This window comes from Protopterus annectens, chromosome 3.part1 (assembly GCF_019279795.1).
Source record: "Protopterus annectens isolate FY-2018-M chromosome 3.part1, PAN1.0, whole genome shotgun sequence".
Lineage (NCBI taxonomy): Eukaryota > Metazoa > Chordata > Ceratodontiformes > Protopteridae > Protopterus > Protopterus annectens.
The window spans coordinates 1,708,032,700-1,708,056,715 of NC_056732.1; the positions used below are offsets into that span (position 1 = coordinate 1,708,032,700).

Consider the following 24,016-nt stretch of genomic DNA (forward strand, 5'->3'; position numbering starts at 1 on the left):
TCACCGAAACAGCTCAACATCGAGTACCATGTTATCGAACTACTAACATTGAACTGTAAATGAAACAAAAGCAAATAATGACTAACATCATTTTATCGAACAAAAATAGTTGGCCAATTTTCACACAAATATATGTACGTCATTCGTTCTCTCATGAATATTTAAAATGTACCCTAATTGTGTAACAGTCGTACGTTCCTGTTTTCTACGTTTGTATATGTACGTTATTTAAATTATAGAAAGTAATTGACTATTAATTATAACTAATAGCAGTGATTACTATAAAATTACAACATTTATGTTTTGTTTCGTATGCTGAACTGCAACTGGAGAGCAACATGGCTACCTCTGTTGAAACTTAATACCCCTGGAATTGTAGGTGAAGTTTATCAATACGTAGATGCCCAAAGAATGACCGAAATGTTACATGTAGATGGTTATCTTTACCATTTAGAGAAAACAGTAAATAAGAAGCGGTACTGTTGCAAATACAAAATATTACAGAAGTGTCGTGGTAGGGCTATAACAGAGTTGGTAATGTGACAAGTTAGTAAAGTCTGATGTCCTTCAAGAATGCAACTGCAGTCCTTACATATGGGTTGTCCTGCCTCAGGCAGCCCTCGGTCGGCCGGATTCCAAAGTCTGGGTCCAGCGTCAGCTGATGTCGCCTCCTCCCCGACGTCAGAGCGGCTGGGGTATAAAAGCATCAGCCAGCGCCATCTTCCTCAGTCTTTCTTGCCGCGCGGTGCCCGAAGCAGAAGCAGTTCGCAAGTGCCGGTCGGCCAGCTCCTGTGTTTTCAGTAACCAAAGTCATCAAAAAGCTAAGTACCCCGTTGGGGAACCTTTTCTTGTCTCAGCCGATGTCAGATATAACTGCAAAAGTTAATAACTGTTTGTCTTGTGGTAAACAAATACCTCATAAGGACTTCCACTCTTACTGCCTTCCCTGCCTTGGCCCAGACCACGACGTCTCAGCCTGTGCTGCCTGTGCTTGCTTCAATAAGTGCACACTCAGGCACCGGGCAGAATTTGCTGAAGACTTTTTTGGCGAAAAATACTCCTATATCATGCCGTCGGAACAACCGACAACTCATATTTCCAAAAAACGGAAGGACCGGGACCAACATTCTTGGCCCGCGACTTCCACCGACACCACGCCAAAACCTACCGCGAGTGCATCGGTCTTTTCTGAGGTGGTTATTCCACCGCTCCAGACCGACGACACCACTTTACCGTTCACCTCGGCCCCGGAGCCTACGCCAGTGCCGGTTGTTGATTTTCCTCCAGAAGCCGAAGCCCAAGATTTGCCTGAGACCAATACCGGTGGACAAAGTTACTCCAGCACGTGGGGCAGCTAGGCCTCCGGTGTCTATGTCCATCAAGGCCTACACACGTGCAAAGGCTGCCAGCCAGGTTAAGTCTCACCCTCCTAAATCTTTATCTCAGGGTCCTACTTCTGATAAACAGATCATGACTTTAGCTGCAGATCTAATTTCCTTAATCAGAGGTTCCCAGGCTCATCCTGACAGAGGTTCTCAGCCGTTCTCAGACAAAAGGCCTAGGGTTGAGCAGACAGATACCCTTTCCTCAGATGAAGCCTCTGGTGACTCGGATCACTCAGATACCCAGGAAGAGTCCTTCCAGGCCTACGAGGATTCTGATACTGAGGAATCTATTCCTTCTGCCTCTCCTCCTGAGGATATTTCTTTCGGGGAAATTCTCCACTCCATGAGAGAGCATTTTCAGTGGCAGGGCCAAGAATTCTCCGACTCCAGGAAACGGCTTCGTACCTTCCTTAAGCTTCCCCAGCACAGGCCTTTAGCTATCCCTCCAGTGTTAGATGTATTGGATGATGTGTACTCAGATTTGAGTGCTTCTCCTGATTCTCTCCCTCCTGCTCCTGTTAAGCCAGACAGATACTACAGGGTTCCTGAAACTCATAAACATCTCTTTAAGGCCCATTCTGTTGATCTAGAAACTATTTCCCAGGGGCCCAAAGGAGTGGCCACTTCTACGGCCAAAAATCCATTGCCCGCAGACAGGGAATCTAGGTCCCTGGAGAGGTGGGGCAAAAAAGTTTATACCTCAACTACCCTTGCCATGAGGGCCCTTAATTGCCTTTTTCATATGTTTCAGTATCAGGATTTCTTGATGGATGATTTACAGAAAAAGTTAGCCTCTCCTGAGCCTTTAGATAGAAAGGCCTTGCAGGATTTGGTTCATAATACACAGCAGGTTAATAATCATTTTCTTCAGTGTGGTTATGATGCATTGAAAGCTTCGTGTAGGGCAGCTATGACAGGGGCCGTCATACGTAGACATGCTTGGTTGAAAGAACAGGCATTGCCAGAACATGTTAAAGTAAAGCTCCTAGATGCACCTCTGGAAAAACATAAGCTATTTGGTGCTAATGCTCAGGATGTGTTGAAATCAATTGAGGAAAAGGCAAAATCACTGCAAACAGTCAAAGATTTCTACCAGGTTCAGCCACCAAGGTTCAGCAGGAATTGGCCTTTGAAGAATTGGTCCTTTCCAGACACTGACAAGTTTCAAAGGGGAAAAAACAGGCGTGCCCGAGGGAGAGGGCAATACCGAGGCTCCTACAGGGGACGCCAGTGGCAACCGACTAATCAGAGAAGTGGCGCAGGGACTTCTACTGCTCCACAGGGACAATCACAATTCCTTGGCTTTGACACCGCCGACCAAGGCTCAAAGAGAAGCACCTTTAGGCGGAAAATTATCCTTATTTTCAAGAAATTGGCATGTTTTAACAAAGGACAAATGGATTCTGGACATAATAGACCAAGGCTACAGGTTCCACTTCCATACTTTACCAACAAGACAAGGCATGCCAAACCTGCCACAAAATCAAAGGGCAGAGGCACTCGTACAAGTTTCAAAACTGCTACAAATCAAAGCAATAGAAAAGGTTCCTCCTCAGGAACAAGGCCAGGGATTCTACTCAAGGCTGCTCCTTGTTCCAAGAAAAGAAAAGCAATGGAGACCAATACTGGACTTGTCCGCTCTAAACACTTTTCTCATTGTGCCAAAATTCAAAATGCTGACGCTACAGCAACTCCTTCCCATGCTGGGCAAGGGGTCTTGGCTGGTTACTCTGGACCTCAAGGAGGCATACCTGCATGTCCCAATCAGACACAGTTGCAGAAGATACCTCAGATTTCTTGCAGGGTCAGAGCATTATCAATTCTCAGCATTGCCTTTTGGCTTATCTACTGCACCCAGAGTATTCACGAAATGCCTGGCATCAGTAATTGCACACTGCAGACTCCAGGGGATGCAAATATACCCTTACCTGGACGACTGCCTTATACAAGCGGACAGCAAACAAGCCTTGACAAAAAACTTGAATTATGTCATTCACTTACTGCAGGCTTTGGGATACACAGTCAACATTCAAAAATGAAGACTATTGCCATCCCAACAAATAATTTTTCTAGGAGCCAAACTGGACACAAATTCACAAATGGCTTTCCTCAGAAGAGAAGCAAGAGCAATTACCAGATTACTTCAAAAGCCTAGCAAAGCTCACCCAGATGACTGCAAGGAAAATCCTGCAGGCCCTGGGTTTCATGGCATCTTGCATTCTATTGATTCCACTGGCAAGACTACACATGAGAAAATTACAATGGTACTTAAAAAGTTTATGGTCTCAACACAGCCACAACTTAGAAGCAATTATCCCACTCATTCCATGTCTACAAAAGGAATTTTTGTGGTGGGCCCAAGCAAGCCAGTTAAACAAAGGTATGCCTTTCAACAAACCTCAAACAAGCCAAACCATTACAACAGACGCCTCAGATCATGGATGGGGGGCGCACATGGAGGGCAGATGTATTCAAGGGCAATGGGCTTCCCGGGAAGCGCATCTACACATCAATCAAAAAGAGATGTTAGTAGTAATTCATGCAATCGAGGCCTTCGGAAAACATCTTCAACAAGGCCAACTGCTAATAAAGACAGACAACACCACTGTTATGTGGTACATAAACAAACAGGGAGGTACTCATTCTTACCCCCTCTGCAGACTAACAATGACTCTTTGGGAAAAGTCCCTGAAACTGAACATACAGCTGCAATCCCCGTTTGTTCCAGGCAAGGACAATGTTTTGGCGGACAGTCTAAGCAGAAACATCTTGGACCCGCACGAATGGATGTTACATCCAGACATTTTTGCACAAATAACTCATGCATAGGGGAGGCCGGACATAGATCTCTTTGCCTCACACCTCAATCATCATCTGAAAAAGTTCTGCTCGAGGACACACCATCCACAAGCCTGGAGAATGGATGCTCTCTCCTTCAACTGGAACTCTCTAACAATCTATGCATTCCCACCTCTACCATTAATGACCAAGATGTTACTGAAGATCAAAGCAGAACAACCGAAAGGCATCTTGATAGCTCCAAACTGGCCAAGACAGCACTGGTATCCATTACTAAGGAGCATAACTTGCACCAAGCCGTGGCCCCTGCCTCAATGGCCTCTGCTTTTGACACAGCACAATTACAGGACGGTTCATCCCAACCTGCAAACTCTGCAGCTGACAGCTTGGAGGGTTCCATGACTTCTCCCCATATCTCTCTCTCCAAAGAGGTTCAACAGATCTTATTGGAAGCACGCAGACCTTCCACCAGAAAAACTTATTCAGCCAAATGGAAGAGATTCCACATCTGGAATGCCAACAAGGGTCAGGATGCATCAGTAATGAGCATCCCACAGATACTAGAATACTTGGCAGAAATGCTACATAATGGACTTTCCTATTCTTCCATAAAAATACACGCTTCAGCAGTTTCAGCAAAATACAACACTGATCCACCTGTGTTTTCGCATCCTTTGCTAAGACAATTTCTAAGAGGGATAAAGAATATCAAACCTCCCAGAAAACCACCAGTGCCTGCATGGGACCTCAACTTTGTGTTGGAAAAATTAACTCTCCCTCCTTTTGATCCAGCAGCATCTTCAGAATTGCAATTTCTTTCCTGGAAAACAGTTTTCCTGTTGGCAATTACCTCAGCTAGAAGAGTTTCGGAGATGCAGGCCCTCATGGCAGTACCTCCATTTCTCATTTTTCATCAGGACAGAGTTTCTTTAAGAACCAATCCTTCATTTATGTCAAAAGTGATATCCAGGGTGTCTCTAAATCAAGCAATTCACCTGCCTACTTTCTTCCCCAATCCTCAAAATAAAGGAGAAAGGCTGCTGCACACTTTGGACATACACAGACAACTGCGCTACTACTTGGACAGAACAAAGGCCAACAGAAAGTCTGATCAACTATTTGTAGCATACGCTGCTGGAGTGCAAGGAAAGGCAATTTCCAAACAAACAATTTCAAAATGGATTGGACATTGCATCAGATTCTGTTATTCCTTCCATGGAAAGGGTGTGCCAGCCAATATCAGGCCACACTCCACCAGAGCTATAGCCACCTCCACAGCTTTTCTAAGAGGGGTGTCTACAAAGGACATTCTAGAAGCTGCTACATGGAGCTCCGTGCATACATTTTCCAAACACTACAACCTGCCTTTATATTCCAGATCCCGAGCAGGCTTTGCTTCGGCAGTCCTGCAGGGTATTTTAGCTAAACCATCTTTATCTTAGAGCCTACCACCCCCAGCTTGGCTATGGTATTCAACCCATTTGTAAGGACTGCAGTTGCATTCTTGAAGGACATAGTACAGTTTTGTACCTACCATAAATGTAGATGTCCGATAGATATGCAACTGCAGTCAGGTTTTCCCTCCCTCCTACCCCTCTGTATATTGGGTCCACTTCCCTCCTTTGCTAATTAGCTGGGGATATCTGTTATGGTGTATCTGTTTATTACTGTTGTGTATGTCTGGAATTTTTTATCCAGTTTCTAAATTTAGCCTTCCTTGGAGGGCACCTGGCATCTGGGGCAAGAAACACTGAGGAAGATGGCGCCAGCTGATGCTTTTATACCCCAGCCGCTCTGACGTCGGGGAGGAGGCGACATCGGCCGACGCCGGACCCAGACTTTGGAATCCGGCCGACCGAGGGCTGCCTGAGGCAGGACAACCCATATGTAAGGACTGCAGTTGCATATCTATCGGACATCTACATTTATGGTAGGTACAAAACTGTACTTTTCTCACTTTCATGCACCTGATATATCAGAAGTAGAGAAATACCGAGCCTACCATAATTTGAAAGAAACTGCAATATGTAATACCTCAACACCTGCATTAGTTGTAGATGATGTACTAGCAAGTACATCACATGAAACATTAATGTCACTTCCATCTAGACATTCTGTGCTCCAGCAAGTAAACAGAATAAGAAGAAAGAAAATGTTGACATAGAAGTCTGTTGCTTGTAATATATTGCTGACATTGACACTACTAAATGTTCACTTAACTATGGTACATTTATACAAACTAGGAAAGTTGATATTCACAGTAATATGCACGTGTTAGTATTTAGTACAGAAGAGAATTTGCATGATTTGTGTAATGCTACTATATGGGATTATGGATGGTATATTTGTTGAGAGGGGAGTTTGTCGACAGCTGTATACAATCCATGCGTTAATAACATTTGCCGAGAAAACTGTTTGCCGTTAGTGTTTGCATTGATGACTAAAAAGTCGTATAAAGCTTATAACTTTTTATGGGAGTGTGTGCACGAGCTACTGTCTTCTAGTGATTTGCAGTATAATGTAAGGTTCATATTAACTGACTTTGAACTAGCTGCAATTAAAAGTGTAAAACAACTTTTCATCTGTCACTGGTAAAGGCAGTTTCTTTCATTTCATGCAAGCAGTATGGAGAAAAACACAGGCCTTAAGACTTGCTAGTCTGTATGGCAGTAGTATGAGTTTTCAGCTAGATGTGAAATGTTTAATAGCTTTAGCATTCCTAAATCCAGATGATGTTCTTGAAACATTTAAATGTGTTAGTGCAAACTTTTCTCCTGATGGTAAAGAGCTACTGACGTACTTTTACAGAGATTTATATCTCTGGACGTCCACGAAAGCAACAAACACGAATATCAAATATCTGTTGCTTTCCTGCAATGTTTCCCATAGAATTCTGGAACGTTCATGCATTAAACCAGTTATCTCTGCCCAGGACCCAAAATTATGTAGAAGGCTGGCACAGGCGACTACGTTGTTTGTTAGGCAAAGGAATAGCTGATATTCCTTCTGTTGTAAATGTACTGGTAAGGGAGCAGAATATAGTCAATGAAACCTGAATATTAATGAAATCAGTTTACCCTACATCACCCAAAAAGAACAAGTACACTGAAAGTGAACGAAGATTGCAAAGTGTTATTAAAAACAGGCCAGAATGCACAGCTGTTCAGCTTATAAATGCAATTGCGATGCTTTTGAGATTGTAATGAATGTATAGTGGTGTGCAAGTGTACCAGTCAAATTGTAAATACTTGAGTTAGTTATTTGGGTAAAACACATGTCATGTTCACTTAAATTTACACACTTGGGATTTTATATAGCAAATGTTTCTAGTGTTAATTAGTTAATTGGATATATTTTGTTGCACACTGTTGTGTTACGTCACTAGCGTGTTCATTTCCTTGTTTGCATAGAGGTGGCCAAGTGTTGCTATTCGGATTTCGTTTTTTTGATATTTTAAGCTTTCGTGTTTTTTACAGTTCGACGTTAGTAGTTCGATATCATGGTATTTGATGTTGAGCTGTTTCGGTGAAGTGATGTAGACCCGGCCTGATTGCTTGCCCCAATGCTCTTTAACTGTCTCGGACTTCCTTAGCTTTGGGAATCAACCCAAATGTGATGACTGCAACAGTGAAACACGAAGAACATAGTACAGTTGTGTACACTTACCATAAATGTAGATGTTAGAGTGTATTTATTGTTGCAGTCCTGGTTACCCTCGATCCAGCCGCCTGACTTCTCTTGGCTCCATCTTTCCTTCTTGTTTGGTGTATATTATATCATGTGTATTTACTTTTTGCTGGGGCTGTTACATACCATCTAATTGCTTCCTATTGTGGGGGCACCTGACATCTGGGGCAAGAAAAACTAATGTAATGGCGTCGGCTGCATGTTTTATACCCCTGACGACCTGACGTCATGGAAGAAGCAACAGCATCTGACGCAGAAATCCGAAGACTCTGGTGTTCAGGCCGGCTGAGGGCTACCTGCAGGCAGATAACCTAAATGTGATGACTGCAACAGTGGATATACTCGAACATTTACATTTATGGTAAGTGTACACAACTGTACTTTTGGCAAACAATCTGCAGAACTTTGTAAAATCCTGCTGGAGAAAAGTAAAGTGCTTTAGTACAGCAAGCATTTGCTTGTGTCTCCCATTCCTAAATACTACAGGAATTATCCTGCAAAGACTTCCTTTGTCAGGAGAACCCCTCCCTCTGCTAATCCCTCCTCTACCAGGCATAGGAGAGGAACCAGGAGGTAAACCTACTCCAGACCAGTTACCTCACAACCCAGTCCAAGACCACCCTTTCAGGATGGAAGTGGACCCAACAATGTGTGACTGCCTTGCCCATCAACCTTTAGGTTCATAGGTTCATAGATTAGTACTAAGTTAACTGCCCTTGCTAGCCATTTTAAGCTTAGCCAATTATCCCTTGTGAGACTCAAACCCTGCACCTTGTGTTTGTAAGGCAAACACCTTAACCATTAAGCCACCCTCCCTTTGTCAGCCCACCTCCCCCACTGCCTCCCCTTTTTGAAAACCATCACATCAGACCACTGGGTACTGACTAGCATTCAGATTGGATATTTCCTTTCTTGGAAGGAAAAACCCATTCCAAGGCCCATCCACTTTCCCCCAAAAAATCAACTCCACCTCATACCTCACATACTACTAGACCTTCTGAGATTAGGAGCAATAGAACCTGTCCCTCCAGGACAGGAAAGAAAAGGATTCTACTCCAGACTTTTTCTGGTCCCCAACAAAGATGGCCCTTGGAGACCAATACTAGATTTATCCTTCCTAAATCGGTTCCTAAAAGTCCCATCATTCAAGATGCTATCCCTTCAAACTCTTCTCCCTTTAATACCAGCCCAGGCCTTTACGGCCACTCTAAATCTAAAGGAAGATTATCTCCATATTCCCATAAAACTCTCCAACACGTTTTACTGGGCCCTGTTCTCATTTTCAGTTTACAGCCTTGCCCTTTGGTTTGTCTACTGCACCCAGGGTATTTACAAAATGCCTAGCCCCAGCCATTGCTTACTGCAGAACCAAAGGTGTGTCCAAATCTATCCTTACCTAGACGACATCCTCCTCCTAGCAGAAATAGAAGACATCCTCCAGAATCACCCCAGGTTCACCACTTCCCTACTACAAAACTTGGGTTTCACCCTCAACCTCCAGAAATCATCTTTACTCCCACAGCAAGACAAAATCTTTCTGGGCTGCAGGATCAGAACAGACCTGATGCGGGCTTTCCTCTCACAAGCCAACATCCTGTAACTCTCCACTCACTTCCAAAGCCTGTTACTACTTCCTTGGATATCTGCAAGACAATTCTTGCAACTACTGGAACTGATGACAGCCACCATCCCTATGCTTCCCCTAGCCAGAATGCGTATGTGAAAGTTCCAGTGGTATCTGAAAAATGTGTGGTCACAACACCAATACTCCCTAGAGCAACAGATTACCCTTCTGCCCTGCCTCAAAACAGAACTAGGGTGATGGATTCAACAAATACTTCAGAACCCGCGACTTCCACTTCAGATCCCTTCCCCAACCCAACTTATGCATACAGATGCATCAGACCTAGGGTGAGGGGGGGGCCACCTTGAAATGTTTCAGGGTACAGGAGGCATGGAATCCTACCCTCCAAAAGAAGCACATCAATGTAAGGGATATTACTGCAGTTCTTCTAGTCCTGAAAGCATTTCTTCCTATCCTCCAACCCGGCCCCCTTCAGATATTCACAGACAACACCACAGTAATGTGGTATCTCAACAAACAAGGAGGGACCAGAGCTTACCTCATGTGCTGGATAACATTACAAATTTGGGACCTCTCCTCCAGGCACAACTTAACCCTGCAGGCTTCATACACCCCCTCTTAGGACAACAAACATGCGGATATTCTCAGCAGAACATCCTCTCTACAACACGAGTGGATGTTGAACAGGGAGACCTTTCTAGACATTGTCCGCCGGTGGGGCATACCTCAAGTGGATCTGTTTGCCTCCCACCAGAACAGACAGTTGAAAAATTCTGCACCAAGTATCACTCTCCACTTGTCAGGAGGGTAGATGCCTTCAGCATTTCATGGAAGGGACTGTTTCTGTACGCTCTTCCACCCTTCCTGCTAATCCAAAAGGTCCTACTGAAAACCAGGAAGGACAAACCAAAGATCTTGCTGGTGATTGCCTACTGGCCAAGGCAGCACTGGTTCCCCTACTTCTCTCATTAGCCAAGGGCAATCACCACAAGTTACCCCACAAGGTGGACCTACTCACACAACAAAAGAGAACTCTAATTCACCCTCACCAACAGATGTTAGGCCTAACACTCCGGGTGATAAACTTCTAATCCCTTTCAGACACCACTACTCAGAGGATGTTCTTCGTGTTTCACTGTTGCAGTCATCACATTTGGGGTTATCTGCTTGCAGGTAGCCCTCAGTCCGCCTGATTATCAAAGTCTTGGATCCTGCGTCAGTTGCAGTCTCATCTTCCATGACGTCAGGTAGTCAGGGTATAAAGCATGTAGCCGACACCATTACATCAGTCTTTCTTACAGTGCGGTACCCGAAGCAGAAGCAGTTCGCAAGTGCCGGTCGGCCGACTCCTGAAATTTTCGTTTCCAAGTTTCAGATCCGAAGTCTTCAACTAAGCTAAGTACCCCGTTGGGGGTCCTTTTTCTTGCTCTAAACTGATGTCAGTAAAAGTAAGCTATTGTATTTCTTGTGAAAAGCAAATACCTCATAAAGATTTTAATTCGTACTGCATTCCTTGCTTAGCCCCAGACCACGACGTACCTCGCTGTCGGTTTTGTGCCTTGTTCAAACCTTGTACTATTCGTCGGTTTATTTTTGCATCTAAATATTTTGGTACTCTGTTCAATTATCCAGAAATGACTTTGGTAAGCCACCCGACTGCCGACATTCCAAAAAAATGCAAAGATAAAGACAGAACAGACTGCATAGGTCCAAAGCTGCCGACGACGCTTCTAAGCTAGTCGCCAGTTCGCCAGTACTCAGTGAGATGCTTTCACAGCCCCTGATACCTGCTACTTCAGATTTGCAGGCCTCTACTGAGACCCATTCGGAGTCTGGTATGCTGCAAGATGCTTCTTCGACTGTGTAACCTGCGGATGTCTCTACCTTGGATGAGTCTGGAGCCGCTGTGCAGGCACCGGCTTCTGAGGGTATATTCAGGCCTACTGACTTGCATATCAAACCTACGCCATCTGCTACTTCAAGGCCTAAAACTCGATCCATGCTAGAAAACCAAGGCTCAGACCGCATGATAAGGCCCCTATGCCTAAAAAACAAATAAGAATGGCTGAAGACCTTATTACTCTAATCAGGGGAAGCCACCCTTCTCCCTCTAAGAGACCTAGGACTGATTTTTCTTCTGATTCTTCTGATCAGGATTCTGAAATTTCTGTTTTCTCTGATGACCAGGAGTTGCCCTTATCTACCAATGAGGATTCTGATGCAGAAGACTCCATTCCCTCTGCTTCCCCTCCAGAGGATTTCTCTTTTGGTGAAACCTTGCATACTCTTAGGGAGCATTTCCACTGGGAAAGCCAGGATTACTCTGACTCCAAAAAGAGGCTTAGGGAATTCTTACTCCTACCTCAACACAGGCCTTTACCTATCCCTCCTGTACTGGACATTGTAGATGATGCGTTCTCGGAATCTAGTCTGGCCCCTGACACTTCACCTCCTGCTCCCAGAAAACCTGATAGGTATTACAGGGTACCCGACTCTCACAAGTTCCTCTTTAAAAATCCTACTGCGGATCCTGAGTCCATTTCACAGGGACCCAAGGGCATTAAGGCTACTACTGTCAAAAACCCTACCCCCTCTGATAGAGATTCCAGGGCCCTGGATAGATGGGGTAAGAAGGTATACACTTCTGCAACTTTGGCCATTAGGGCCTTAAACTGCCAGTTTCATATGTTAAAGTATCAGCAGTATATTACTGGATTGCTTAAACAGAAAATGATGTTGATTCCTGACAGTGCTGAAAATAAAGAATTACAGGATTTAATGCATTCTGCTGAACAAGTTGGGAAACATACTTTGCAATGTGGTTTTGATTCATTAGAGGCATCTTGCAGGGCTGCTTTCACTGGGTCTGTACTTAGAAGACATGCTTGACCTAAGGAGTAATCTTTGCCAGATCATGTTAAATCTAAATTACTGGATGCTCCATTAAACCAAGACCGCCTGTTTGGCAACAAAGCAGAAGAAGTACTTAAAAATATGGAGGAAAAAGCTAAATCTATGCAAACTGTTAAAAATTTCCTGCAAGTACAGCCTCCCAGATTTAGTAGGCATTGGCCCTCTAAGAATTGGTCCTTTCCTGCCTCTTCCAGGTCTTCTCAGTCCAAACCCAGAACCAGCAGAACACCCCGGCTTCAGTCCCAAGGTACTCACAGGCCTTAAGTGGTGGGGGGCTCCGACTTCCAAAGCTGGTAGTAGTAAGACTCCCCCCTATGGTAAACTGTTTCAATGACTTAACCGTAAAGCTTCCAAGCCCTGCTCACTGACTGCTCCTTTAGGGGGAAGGATCGCCCTGCATGTTACCCAAGACAAATGGGTTTTAAGTGTACTTTCCCAAGGATACAGATTCCACTTCCACTCCCTACCAACCCCAAACGGTTGGCCAGACCTACCCCCAAATCAGTGGGCAGAGGCTCAAAAGCAAGTTCTCTCTCTTCTAAGCATCAGGGCTATTCAACCTGTCCCAGAAGAAGAATGGGGGAAAGGTTTCTACTCAACACTTTTCCTGGTACCCAGAAAAGAGAATTCCTGGCGTCCTATCCTGAACCTGTCTATCCCAAACACTTTTTTGGTAATCCCAAAATTCAAAATGCTAACTCTTCATCAGCTGCTTCCCATGCTAGGCAAAAATGCCTGGTTGGCAACACTGGATTTAAAGGAAGCCTACTTGCACATCCCAATAAGGGAATCTTGCAGAAGATACCTACACTTCAGAGCAGGCTACATGCACTATCAGTTCTCTGCACTGCTCGTTGGCTTATCTGCTGCGCCCAGGGTATTCACAAAGTGCCTAGCTCCAGTCATTGCATTTTGCAGGCAAAGAAATATTCAGATATACCCTTACCTGGACTATTGTCTAATTCAGGCAGAAAGCTAGGATATACTATTAAATCATCTGGCATTTTTTAAGAAATTAATAACTTCTCTGGGGTACACCATAAACGAAAAGAAATCACATCTTGTACCCTGCCAACAAATTGTATTCCTGGGAGCAAGCTTGAATGCAGCTTCCCAGATGGCCTACCTCACGCCAGAGAAAAGAAACAAGTTCATTTGACAGCCTACTTCAAACTACTGGTCACAAAGACCCAGCTATCTGCAAGGAAAATACTGCAAGCACTGGGGTTCATGGCCTCTTGCATTCTACTAATTCCATATGCAAGACTGCATATGAGGAAACTACAGTGGTATCTAAAAAGCCTATGGTGTCAACATTCTCAGGATCTAGAATCAGTGATTCCTATCATACCCTGTGTAAAGATAGAGTTCCTTTGGTGGGCAGAGGACTGCCATTCACTCTATCCCCTGCCATCCAAACCCTAACAGATGCATCAGACTATGCATGGGGGGCTCACTTGGCAGGGCAGTGCATTCAGGGCAAATGGAACCCAAGTCACATGCACTTGTGTATCAATCAAAAAGAAATGTTAGCTGTACAGAATGCTCTGACAGCCTTCAAGGACCACATTCTTCCAGGTCAATTATTGGTAAAGACGGACAACACCACTGTTATGTGGTACATAAACAAGCAGGGGGGAACCCACTCATACCCTCTCTCCAGACTAGCCATGGCTCTGTGGAAAACAGCCTTGAGCTACCAAGTGCACCTACAAGCTCAATTCCTGCCACGCAAGCTAAATACACTGGCAGATGACCTAAGAAGAAATCTCATGGACCCACACAAGTGGAAACTGGAACCAAAGCTATTCAATATGTTGAGAAACAAATGGGGGAGCCCAGAGATAGACCTGTTTGCCTCCCTCAGAACTACCAATTGGAAAAATTCTGCACAAGGATTCCTCACAAACAAGCTTGGAAAGTGGATGCCCTGTCCTTCACCTGGAAAAACCTATCAGTTTATGCTTTTCCCCCTCTGCCTCTCCTCTCCAAGGTGCTACTAAAGATCAAACAGGACAAACCAAGGACAATACTGATTGCACCAGACTGGCCACACCAACACTGGTACCCACTCTTGCGCAGTTTGTCACTGTTGGCACCATGACACCCGCCTCAGACCCCTGCCCTGCTGTCCCAGCAGAAGGGCCAGATTCTACATCCACAGCTTCAAACTCTGAACCTTGCAGCCTGGCTAATTACCTGATCTCGCTGTTACCATCCCTCAGTAAGCAAGTGATGGATGCCATTCTGGAGGCAAGGATGCCTTGTACTAGAAAATCCTATGCTGAAAAATGGAAAAGATTCTGTTCCTGGAGCCAAACTCAGGTGATGGGCACAGCAGTGCCCAATTTACCACATGTTCTTCAATGCTTAAATGAGATGCTTCACAAGTGCCTTTCCTTTTCTTCCAGCAAAATTCATGCCTCAGCCATTTTAGCACATTACAATACAGAGCCACCCCTCATCTCCCATCCACTGCTGAAGCAATTCCTCAGTGGGGCCAAAAACTTAAGACCACCCAGGAAAGCCCCTACTCCAGGCTGGGACCTTAACTTTGTACTGGAAAAGCTCACTCTACCTCCCTTTGAGCCAGCTGCAAATGCAGAGTTGAAATTCCTTTCTTGGAAAACAGCCTTCCTTCTAGCCATCACTTCAGCAAGAAGGGTGTCTGAATTACAGGCCCTCATGGCAGTGGAGCCTTTCATCATCTTTCATGCGGACAGGGTGTCCCTCAGGACCAATCCTTCCTTTATGCCCATGGTGGTATCCAGTGTGGCCCTTAATCAGTCCATTCATTTGCCAACCTTCTTTTCTAATCCACAGAACAAAGGGGAACAAATACTGCACTTCTCGGATGTGCACAGACAACTTATATTTTACTTGGACAGGACTAAGCCTCTCAGGAAATCTGAACAGCTGCTGGTTGCATTTGCTGCAGGGGCAGAGGGGAAGGCCATTTCTAAGTGGATAGGCCATTGCATTCATTTCTGCTATAAGCACCATGGAAAACCTACCCCACAGGGGATAAGACCACATTCCACCAGGGTTGCATCTACCTCTACAGCCTTTCTCAGAGGTGTCCCTACCAGGGACATCCTAAAAGCTGCTACCTGGAGTTTCTGTACATACCTTCACCAATCATTACCACTTGCCAATTTTTTCTAAATACAGAGCTGGCTTTGCCACTGTAGTCTTGCAGGGCCTTATAGCTTGTCCTAATGCTTTCTAATTGCCTCCTCTCATCCTTAGCTTTGGGAATCTACCCAAATGTGATGACCGCAACAGTGAAACACGAAGAACACAGTACAGTTGTGTACACTTACCATAAATGTAGATGTTCAAGTGTATTCACTGTTTCAGTCCTGGTTATCCTCTCTCCAGCCGTCTGACTTCTATTGACTATACCTCTATTCTTGTTTACTATGCTTAAAGCTCTCTGGTGTATTTGCTTTTTGTTGGAGGTGTAACCTTGTATATAATTGCTCCCCATTATGGGGGCACCTGACATCTGGGGCAAGAAAAACTGATGTAATGGCATTGGCTGCATGCTTTATATACCCCTGACGCCATGGAAGATGAGACAGCAACTGACACAGGACCCAAGATTTTGATAATCAGGCTGACTGAGGGCTACCCGCAAGCATATAACCCCAAATGTGATGACTGCAACAACTCTAACATCTACATTTATGGTACGTGTACACAACTGTACTACGTGCTTTCAGTCCTGAGGAAACCTGCTACTAGGAAAGCATACTTATCGAAATGGGAGAGATTCTACAAATGGTGTCTACATAAGGATAGGGACCAGACCAAGCAGACCCAGCCCTAGTCCTTCCCTATGTGTGTGAACTCATTAAGGCTGACCTTTCCTACTCTTCAGTGAAAGTCCACTTTACAGCCATTTCAGCTTGTCTACCTCTAGATCCCCCTTTGCTATCCAGGCTGGATATAAAACATTTCTTGAGAGGGGTCTTGCATATCAGACCACCAAGAAAACCCATCCCACCCCCACCCCCCCCAGAACCTAAACTTTGTTCTGAAAAAACTAACACTGGCCCCATTTGAGCCAGCTAGCTCTGCTATGCTCTAAGTGTCTACATAGAAAAACTGTACTGCTGTTGGCCATTCTCTCACGGCCCCCCCCACTACCTTCCACAAGGATAGGGTGACCCTGCTCCCTAACCCTTCCTTCATGCCTAAAGTGGTCAACAAACCATCCTTAAACCAGTTCTTTCACCTGCCTACCTTCTTTCCGTCTCCAACCAATGATAGTCAGAGGATTCTCCATTCTCTGGATGTGCACAGGCAGCTTAGATTCTACCTAGACAAAACGAAGTCCTTCAAAAAATCTAGCCAACTATGTGTATCCTTCCAACCCAGGGCTCTGGGCAAGGCAGTCTCCAAACAAACTATTTCATGTTGGATCAGAAAATCCATTTCCTTCCGCTACTCACACTATGGCAAGCACTTACCCCAGGGGGTAAGAGCTCAATTTGCTAGAGGAATGGCTACTTCCAAAGCCTTCTTTAAAGGGCTGGACACAGCCTCCATCCTGGAAGCCACCTGGTCCACAATTCACACCTTCCTCAAACACTACAAATTGGACTACGTCTCCAGAGTCAGGGCAGGGTTTGCTGGAGCAATCCTACAGGATTTTCTGGGATCATCTACATCTACGTCCACCCTTCCCTCTAATTAAGCTGTGGTGGTCTCCCACATTAAAAATACTGCAACATAGAAATAGAAAGACATAGAATAGTTGGGTACAATCTTACCATAACCATAGATGTCCTTCTCTTCCATGTTGCACTATTCCTTGCCTCACTCCAACCCCCCCCCCAATATTTAATTTTGACTACGGACATATCTCTTAGGCTCTAGGAAGCTCTACCCTAGATAAAGAGCAGACTAGCCAGCATATGACACTTTGCACTTCTGGCTGAAATAATTTGTTACTCTCTTTTGGACTGTTCGACTGGGCTTTCAAGTTCTGAGGTCTGTGCGTGCAGATGCCACATTTAAGGTCCCTGGTTTATGGCCCTACGTGTGACGGCCCATGCACCTACAAAGTCAGGCTTAAGCTTTTGTATAGGAGCCAAAGTTCGGGTCGCCTGAGGTGGGGAATCCCCACACTAAGAATACTGCAACATGGAAGAGAAAGACATCTATGGTCATGGTAAGATTTTACACAACTGTTCTTTCTATTTGAAGCACACTTATATTTTTCTATAATTGTCGTTCTGTTTTTAATATGTTTCTGAGAAGTATTTCCTGTTCCTAATAGGAGCTGGAAGAGTTTGATGCTATTTAGTATTCAAAATATGTACTAACTAGACACCATAATTTTTGGGAGGATGTGCCTACCTTTCAAGGGCCATTGTTTTTACTTTTAATGTCTGCAGCCTGAGAGGTATGTTTAGAAGCTGGAAGGTTGTTATATCCAAGTCTATATTAGATCCACGAACACTTAAATGTTTGAATCTCAAAGGTCGACCTTTAGATATCGGACAGTTAAGTGTTCGAATTCCTTTAAAAATTTAAAAAAAAAAAACTGTGTTCCAAGATCGTGCTACAGTGTAGGGAATGGGAAATTTCCCATTTCCGCACTGTAGTTCACTGAAGTGCGATCTCGGAGTTGGTATATTTAAGTAGTGGGGGGTGCAGGGGGGCTTGCCCCCTTGCTATAACCCTTTCCTTCTGTTTGTTTTGTTTTTTAATTTAATTTATTACAACTTTGAACATTTAACTGTTCGATCTATAAAGGTAGACCTTTACAGATTTGAACATTTAAGCATTCATCGTTGTAATATAGACCCATTGTAGCCTAAGTGGGATATGACCATATAGCTAAACCTACAGTATCAGTGATCATTTTAACATGTACTGTTATGGTGAGTTTACTTTTAGTTGCAGTAACCGCAGGAAACTGTAACTCAGTGACAGGCTGTTACATGTTGCCTTATGCAATCTTTCATAATGAAATGGTATCACTTAAAACTAATCCTTCCCTCATGCCCAGAGTGGTCTCTGCTGCATATCATATATTTTCTATTTAGCTTCCAGTCTTGACAAACTGTCAAAATGGAGAACTTCCTTTGCATACACTAGGTATCAGTAACTCATTTCTTCAGAAAACAAAATAACTGTTTTTTTTAAGGAAACAAACAAAAGTCGCACAGTAACCACGCAAACTTTGTCTTGGTGGCCGAGTCTTTTGCTGTAGGGCATTCGTTTAACAGCTAAAAAAGCCTGTTTTAGAAAATGCATCTGTCCTGAAAAACTGCTGTATGGAGTACTCCCCACACTTTCACCAAATACTGCAAGTTGAAAGCCCAATATAGAACCAGGGCCAGTTTTGATAAGGGTGTACTATAGGAGTGTGTGTTATGTTATCGAACTTTTAAAATTTCAAACATCATATGGTTGAAACCATGTGATCGAACTTTTAAAAGTTCGAACGTTTCAACAGAGATCTCTGTACAGTGCAGAATGGGAAGATTTCCCTTTCCGGGACTGTAGTGCAATCTCGAAGTTGGTATATTTAAGGGGGTGTGTTGGGGGTGCAGGGGGGCTTGCTCCCCTGCTTAAAACGGTCAGGTAGGTTTTTTCTGTTTATTTTATTTTTAGCTTTTTGAACTTTTAAAAGTTCGATCATATGGCTTTGACCTTATGACGTTCGAACTTTTAAAACTTCAATAACATAGTATGCACCCGTACTACAGGTGATTTTTTGAGAACTATAATTCTAGATCTTGGATGCAGTTTCAATCTGATTGTGAAGAATACCCTTGCATCATTCATCCTGTATGAGAATTTTGTATGCAGTTGTCATAGACCCAAGTCTCTTGCAGTGTTATTGAGTCTACATAAGTTTCTTATAGATGGTTGTTTACATGTTATATTTGACTCTGCATTGGCTTTGTATGCCCCACGTACGCTTTCCCTGCAGAGCTTTCTGGCTCAAAGGACCAGAGAGAGCGCATGCTAGCACTGGATATGTATAAAAGTATCATAACACCTATGTCGCTTTCTGTAGCACAAGACAGGTGATAACATTCATAGGGAATAGGGACCACTTTGGAAATGCAGATGTGCCAGCTGGAGCAGAAAGCAGGTAAACCCAAATTTCATGATTTACTGTTGCTGTGACTTTTTGAATGTAAACTGGGTAAGTATCATGACTGTACTTTATTCTTCCTTGTTTTATCATAGTAAAAGTATACAGTACAGAAAGCCGAAAACTTGAATTGCTTAGGCTGTCTCTCTAGTTTGCATTTTTGAAGAACTTTATTTAGTGGTTACTTTTATCATACAATGTAGTTGAGCTGTTTGCATCTTGACTAATGATAATCTGTAGTTACAATAGACACGAGTAAGAAAAATGTTATCCAGTCTTCTTTTAAGAAGAGTTGTGTTGTAATTTAGCTCCTTTGCTACCACGTAAGTAGCAAAGCAATTAGTAGCTGATAAATTCAAGCCATTCTCCCTTCTTCAGTCTTCAAAACTGATTCCTTGCAAACTGCACCTGTGAAGGAAAGTCTTGTTTTCCCAATAATAGGGTATCCTAGAACATTTAATGTTATCAAAGATTCAGTAGAATTGCAAAAAGTAGCATGTATTTAAAAGGGTGTTTTGTAAAAGCAAGCTGGTATGAGGTGAACAAAGTAAAGTAATTAAATGAGAGAAGATGTTTCTTCACGGTTTATAATGGATGCATACTATACTTCACTGAAAGTAGTGGAAAGGATCAGGAGAGTACGTTACAGTTTCATGTAAAATGCAAAAAAAAAAAAAAAGGGTAAAAGTATGGCGGCTAGTGTCTGCAGATTGGAAAAAGTGGGCCTCCGCTGAAAATTGGCTTTGTTCTTTCCCAGTAAGTAAATATAAAAAAAAAAAAAAAACAATGGTTTTGGTATTCCTCTGATTTTGGTTTGTATCTGTGATTGCTTCTGCACATATTCCATTGTAGTTATATCAGGGTCTATAAGCTGTATTTTAGCTGTTTTTACTTTTATTCTAATTGTGTATTCTTTTCTTTTCTTTTCCAGTTCTTGGCTGTCGATACTCAGCTGATTCTGGGAAATAAAAAGCTTGCCCTGAGTCCTGAAGAATACATCTTTGCTGCTCTCAACCTTTACACAGATATAATCAATATCTTTCTGTATATCTTGGCTATCATAGGCAGAACCAAAAACTGAAGAGCTTGGCCTGCAGACTCCCTCCTTATAAACATGGACATGAGCAGGGATTAATACTCACCTTAAACTACATCTGGAAACTTCTTCCAATGTTATGCCTCTCTCTGACTGTAATGTTCAGACTGGGAGTGTGGGATCACATGTACATTCAGTTATACAGCTTGGCATTTAACCACTAAAGGGTACCATCAGAGGCAGCATGAAAATGCCCAGGAAGGGCACTCATCATTTCCTTGTTTATAAGATGTCTGTCTCTGAGTTTGTATTGTAGACCCTTTTCTTCTGGCATTTCACTGAATGATGAAAACTATGGAATCTAGAGGCTCTGTTTTTGACTTTGCTGTTGATATACCACTTTTTGATTAGCTGTGGCAGGCAGTATTCATCTTCGTCTGTAATGGATTTGCAGAGCGAATGGGGAGGGGGGGTTGCATTATTTGTAATACTGGGCAGAAGCCCTCATCATCTGAAGAAGACAATTCATTTTTGTGTTTGTTTAACAAGCTTATTGGACACACAAGTTATTTAACTCTCCATACTTTTTAGTTCATTAAAATGTATATTTTCTACACCCTCTCTTTTGCCTCCAGATAAAATGAGTAGTGAGTTAAATAGTTTGAGAAAGTATATACAATATGGATAGTAATTCAGTTTTTGAAGAGTGCAGTGTATTTTCATTCCAACACTTGCAGAGTACTGTGGGTACTTTTCTCTCAGTAGTGTATCCTTCCATTCTGCTTCTCAGTTATTTGTATAAACTCCATTGGTAATGCTTGTGCTTGTCTTGTTTTGGATAGTAGCAAGCACAAAGCTCTCTGAGTGTACTGCTTGCTGTGATTGTAGTTATACAGGGATATTATTAGAAGTTCTAGAGACATTGAAATATCTGGAGATGTTTAAGGTAGCTGTACAGATTTTTTTTCTTTGAATCTGCATGTTACTTCTGGATGGGTTATCGGGGATGTTCGTGTTTCACTGTTGCAGTCATCACATTTGGGTTATCCCTGCCAGGGTAGCCCTTGGCCAGCCCGAATACCAGAGGCTTAGTGTTTCTGCGTCGGTTGCTGTCGCTTCAGGACTGATGTCAGGTCGTCAGTAGTATAAAGTAAGGCAGCCGATGCCATTACATCAGTCTTTCTTGCCTAGAAGCCTGAAGCAGAAGCAGTTTGCACGAGTGCCGGTCGGCCACTACCTGAGTTTTGTCTTTTGAATTGAAGCTGAAGTCTTCTAAAAGCTAAGTACCCCATTGGAGATCCTTTTTTCTTGATCTAACCATTGTCAGAAAAAGTTAACAGTTGTCTCGCCTGTGGAAAGCAAATTCCACACCGAGACTTTCATTCTTACTGCGTCAGTTGCTTAGGCCCAGACCACGACATCCCTCGCTATTGCTTTTGTGCTTTAATACCAGAACTATACATTGTCGGGCCCTTATTGTAGCTAGATATTTTTGCTTACAGTCCTCTAATTCTGATATGGCTTCGGTAAGCCATCCGACAGCAGAGCTTCCAAAACAAGTAAGGATAAAGACAGAGGTAGACCACACAGGTCCAAACCTACCGACAATGTTTCCTTTAAGCTTGTCGTCAACTCTCCGGTCCTCAGTGAGGCGCTTTCGCAGCCCCTCATGCCCGCTTCTGTGAATTCGTAGGCCACTACCGAGGCCCTTTTGGAGCCCAGTATGCCGCAGAACTCTTCTTCGACTAAGAATCCTGCAGTTGTCTCACCTTCGGGTGGGTCCGGAGCCACTGAGCAGGCACCACCTTCCTAGGAAGTACTTTACACTACCGATTCTCGTCACAAACCGACTTCTTTAGTGTTTACCATTCTTTCAAAAACTACCGAGTTTCTACGGTCCAGGGTACTAACCACACCCAAGAAACAGATGACACAATCTCAGGCACCTGCTTCCTTGCCTCAGTCTCAAACGCTTAAAATGGCAGAACACCTTTTCATGCTGATCAGGGGAATCCATTCTACCCATTCCAAAAGGAAAAGAGATCTGTCCCCAGTAGTTTTGTCTGAACAGGAGTCTGATGACTCTGATGCATCTAAATATGAAGACATGCAACCCCTGTCTGCTTATGAGGATTCTGATGCAGAGGAATCCATTCGTTCTGCCTTTCCACCTGAGGACTATTCCTTTGGGGAAATCCTTCATACCTTAAGGGAGCATTTCCAGTGGAAATGTCAGGACTACCCTCAATCTAAAAAGAGACTCAGAAAATTATTCGATCTTCCACAACACAGACCCCTGGCCATTCTCCCAGTCCTGGATGTTGTGGATGATGATTTTCTGGAATCCAGTTTAACTCCTGACACCCTCCCTCCTGTACCCAAAAAACCTGACTGGTATTACAGAGTCCCTGACTCACACACATTTATTTTCAAAAACCCTACTGCTGACCCTGAGGTAATTTCTCAAGAGTCTAAAGGAATTAAAGCAACTTCTGCTAAGAATCCCCCCCCCAGATAGGGATTCCCGAGCATTAGACAGATGGGATAAAAAAGTATACACCTCTGCTACTCTTGCTATCAGAGCACTACATTGCCAGTTCCACATGCTAAAATGTCAGCAACATACCATGGAACTCCTCAAACAAAAAGTGTCTTCCTTTCCTACTTGTGCAGAATCTAAAGAGTTACAAGAGTTAATGCATTCTGTAAGTCAAGGAAATAAGCATACCTTACACTGTGGTTTTGATGCTTTAGAAGCTTCTTGCAGGGCAGCAGTCACCGGTTCTGTGCTCAGAAGACATTCATGGCTTAAGGAACAGCCCTTACCAGACCATGTTAAATCTAAATTATTTGATGCACCCTTTCACAAAGACAGCCTGTCCCCACTTCCACCATCGCATCTCACTCAGACCCCAACCATCCTGACCCAGAGGGAGGGAGAATTCATGCATCCCCAATTGCAGACCCTCAGTTTGGCAGCCTGGCTTATTCCCTGACCACTGATCAATCTGCCAACCTCAGTAAACTGGTTCTAGATGTACGTTAGGCGAGATGCCCTAGCATTGGAAAGTTTTATGCTGACAAATGGAAAAGGTTCTGCACCTGGATTCAGGCCAAGGGAGCCGATACAGCACAGTCTTCCCTGCTTCTCATCCTGGATTACCTAGCCGACCTGCTACACAGTGGTCTCTCCTTTTCCTCTATTAAAATTCATGCCTCTGCTATCTCTGCTCATTTCCACACTGAGCAGCCCCTTTTCTCACACCCTCTGATCAAACAATTCCTAAGAGTGACTAGCAACTTGAGGTCACCCAGAAGAGCACCCACCCCAGCTTGGCATCTTAACTTTGTGTTGGAAAAGCTCACCCTGCCACCCTTTGAACCAGCATCTTCAGCAGAGCTAAAATTTCTCTCCTGGAAGACAGCTTTTCTTCTGGCCATCACTTCAGCCAGAAGAGTCTCTGAGCTACAAGCACTCATGGCTGTGGAGC

At 43.7% G+C, this 24,016-nt stretch overlaps 1 protein-coding gene across 1 annotated transcript in view; it reads left to right on the plus strand.

Moving 5' to 3' along the window:
* Positions 1 to 21,486, plus strand: part of GRINA (glutamate ionotropic receptor NMDA type subunit associated protein 1) — a gene marked incomplete in the record, with an annotated part of 1,506,806 nt that extends 1,485,320 nt beyond the window's left edge. Inside the window, 1 exon segment of the mRNA XM_044067718.1 lies at positions 20,421 to 21,486. Coding sequence (XP_043923653.1) covers positions 20,421 to 20,570 — 150 coding nt within the window.
* Between the last annotated feature and the right edge of the window lie 2,530 nt (positions 21,487 to 24,016).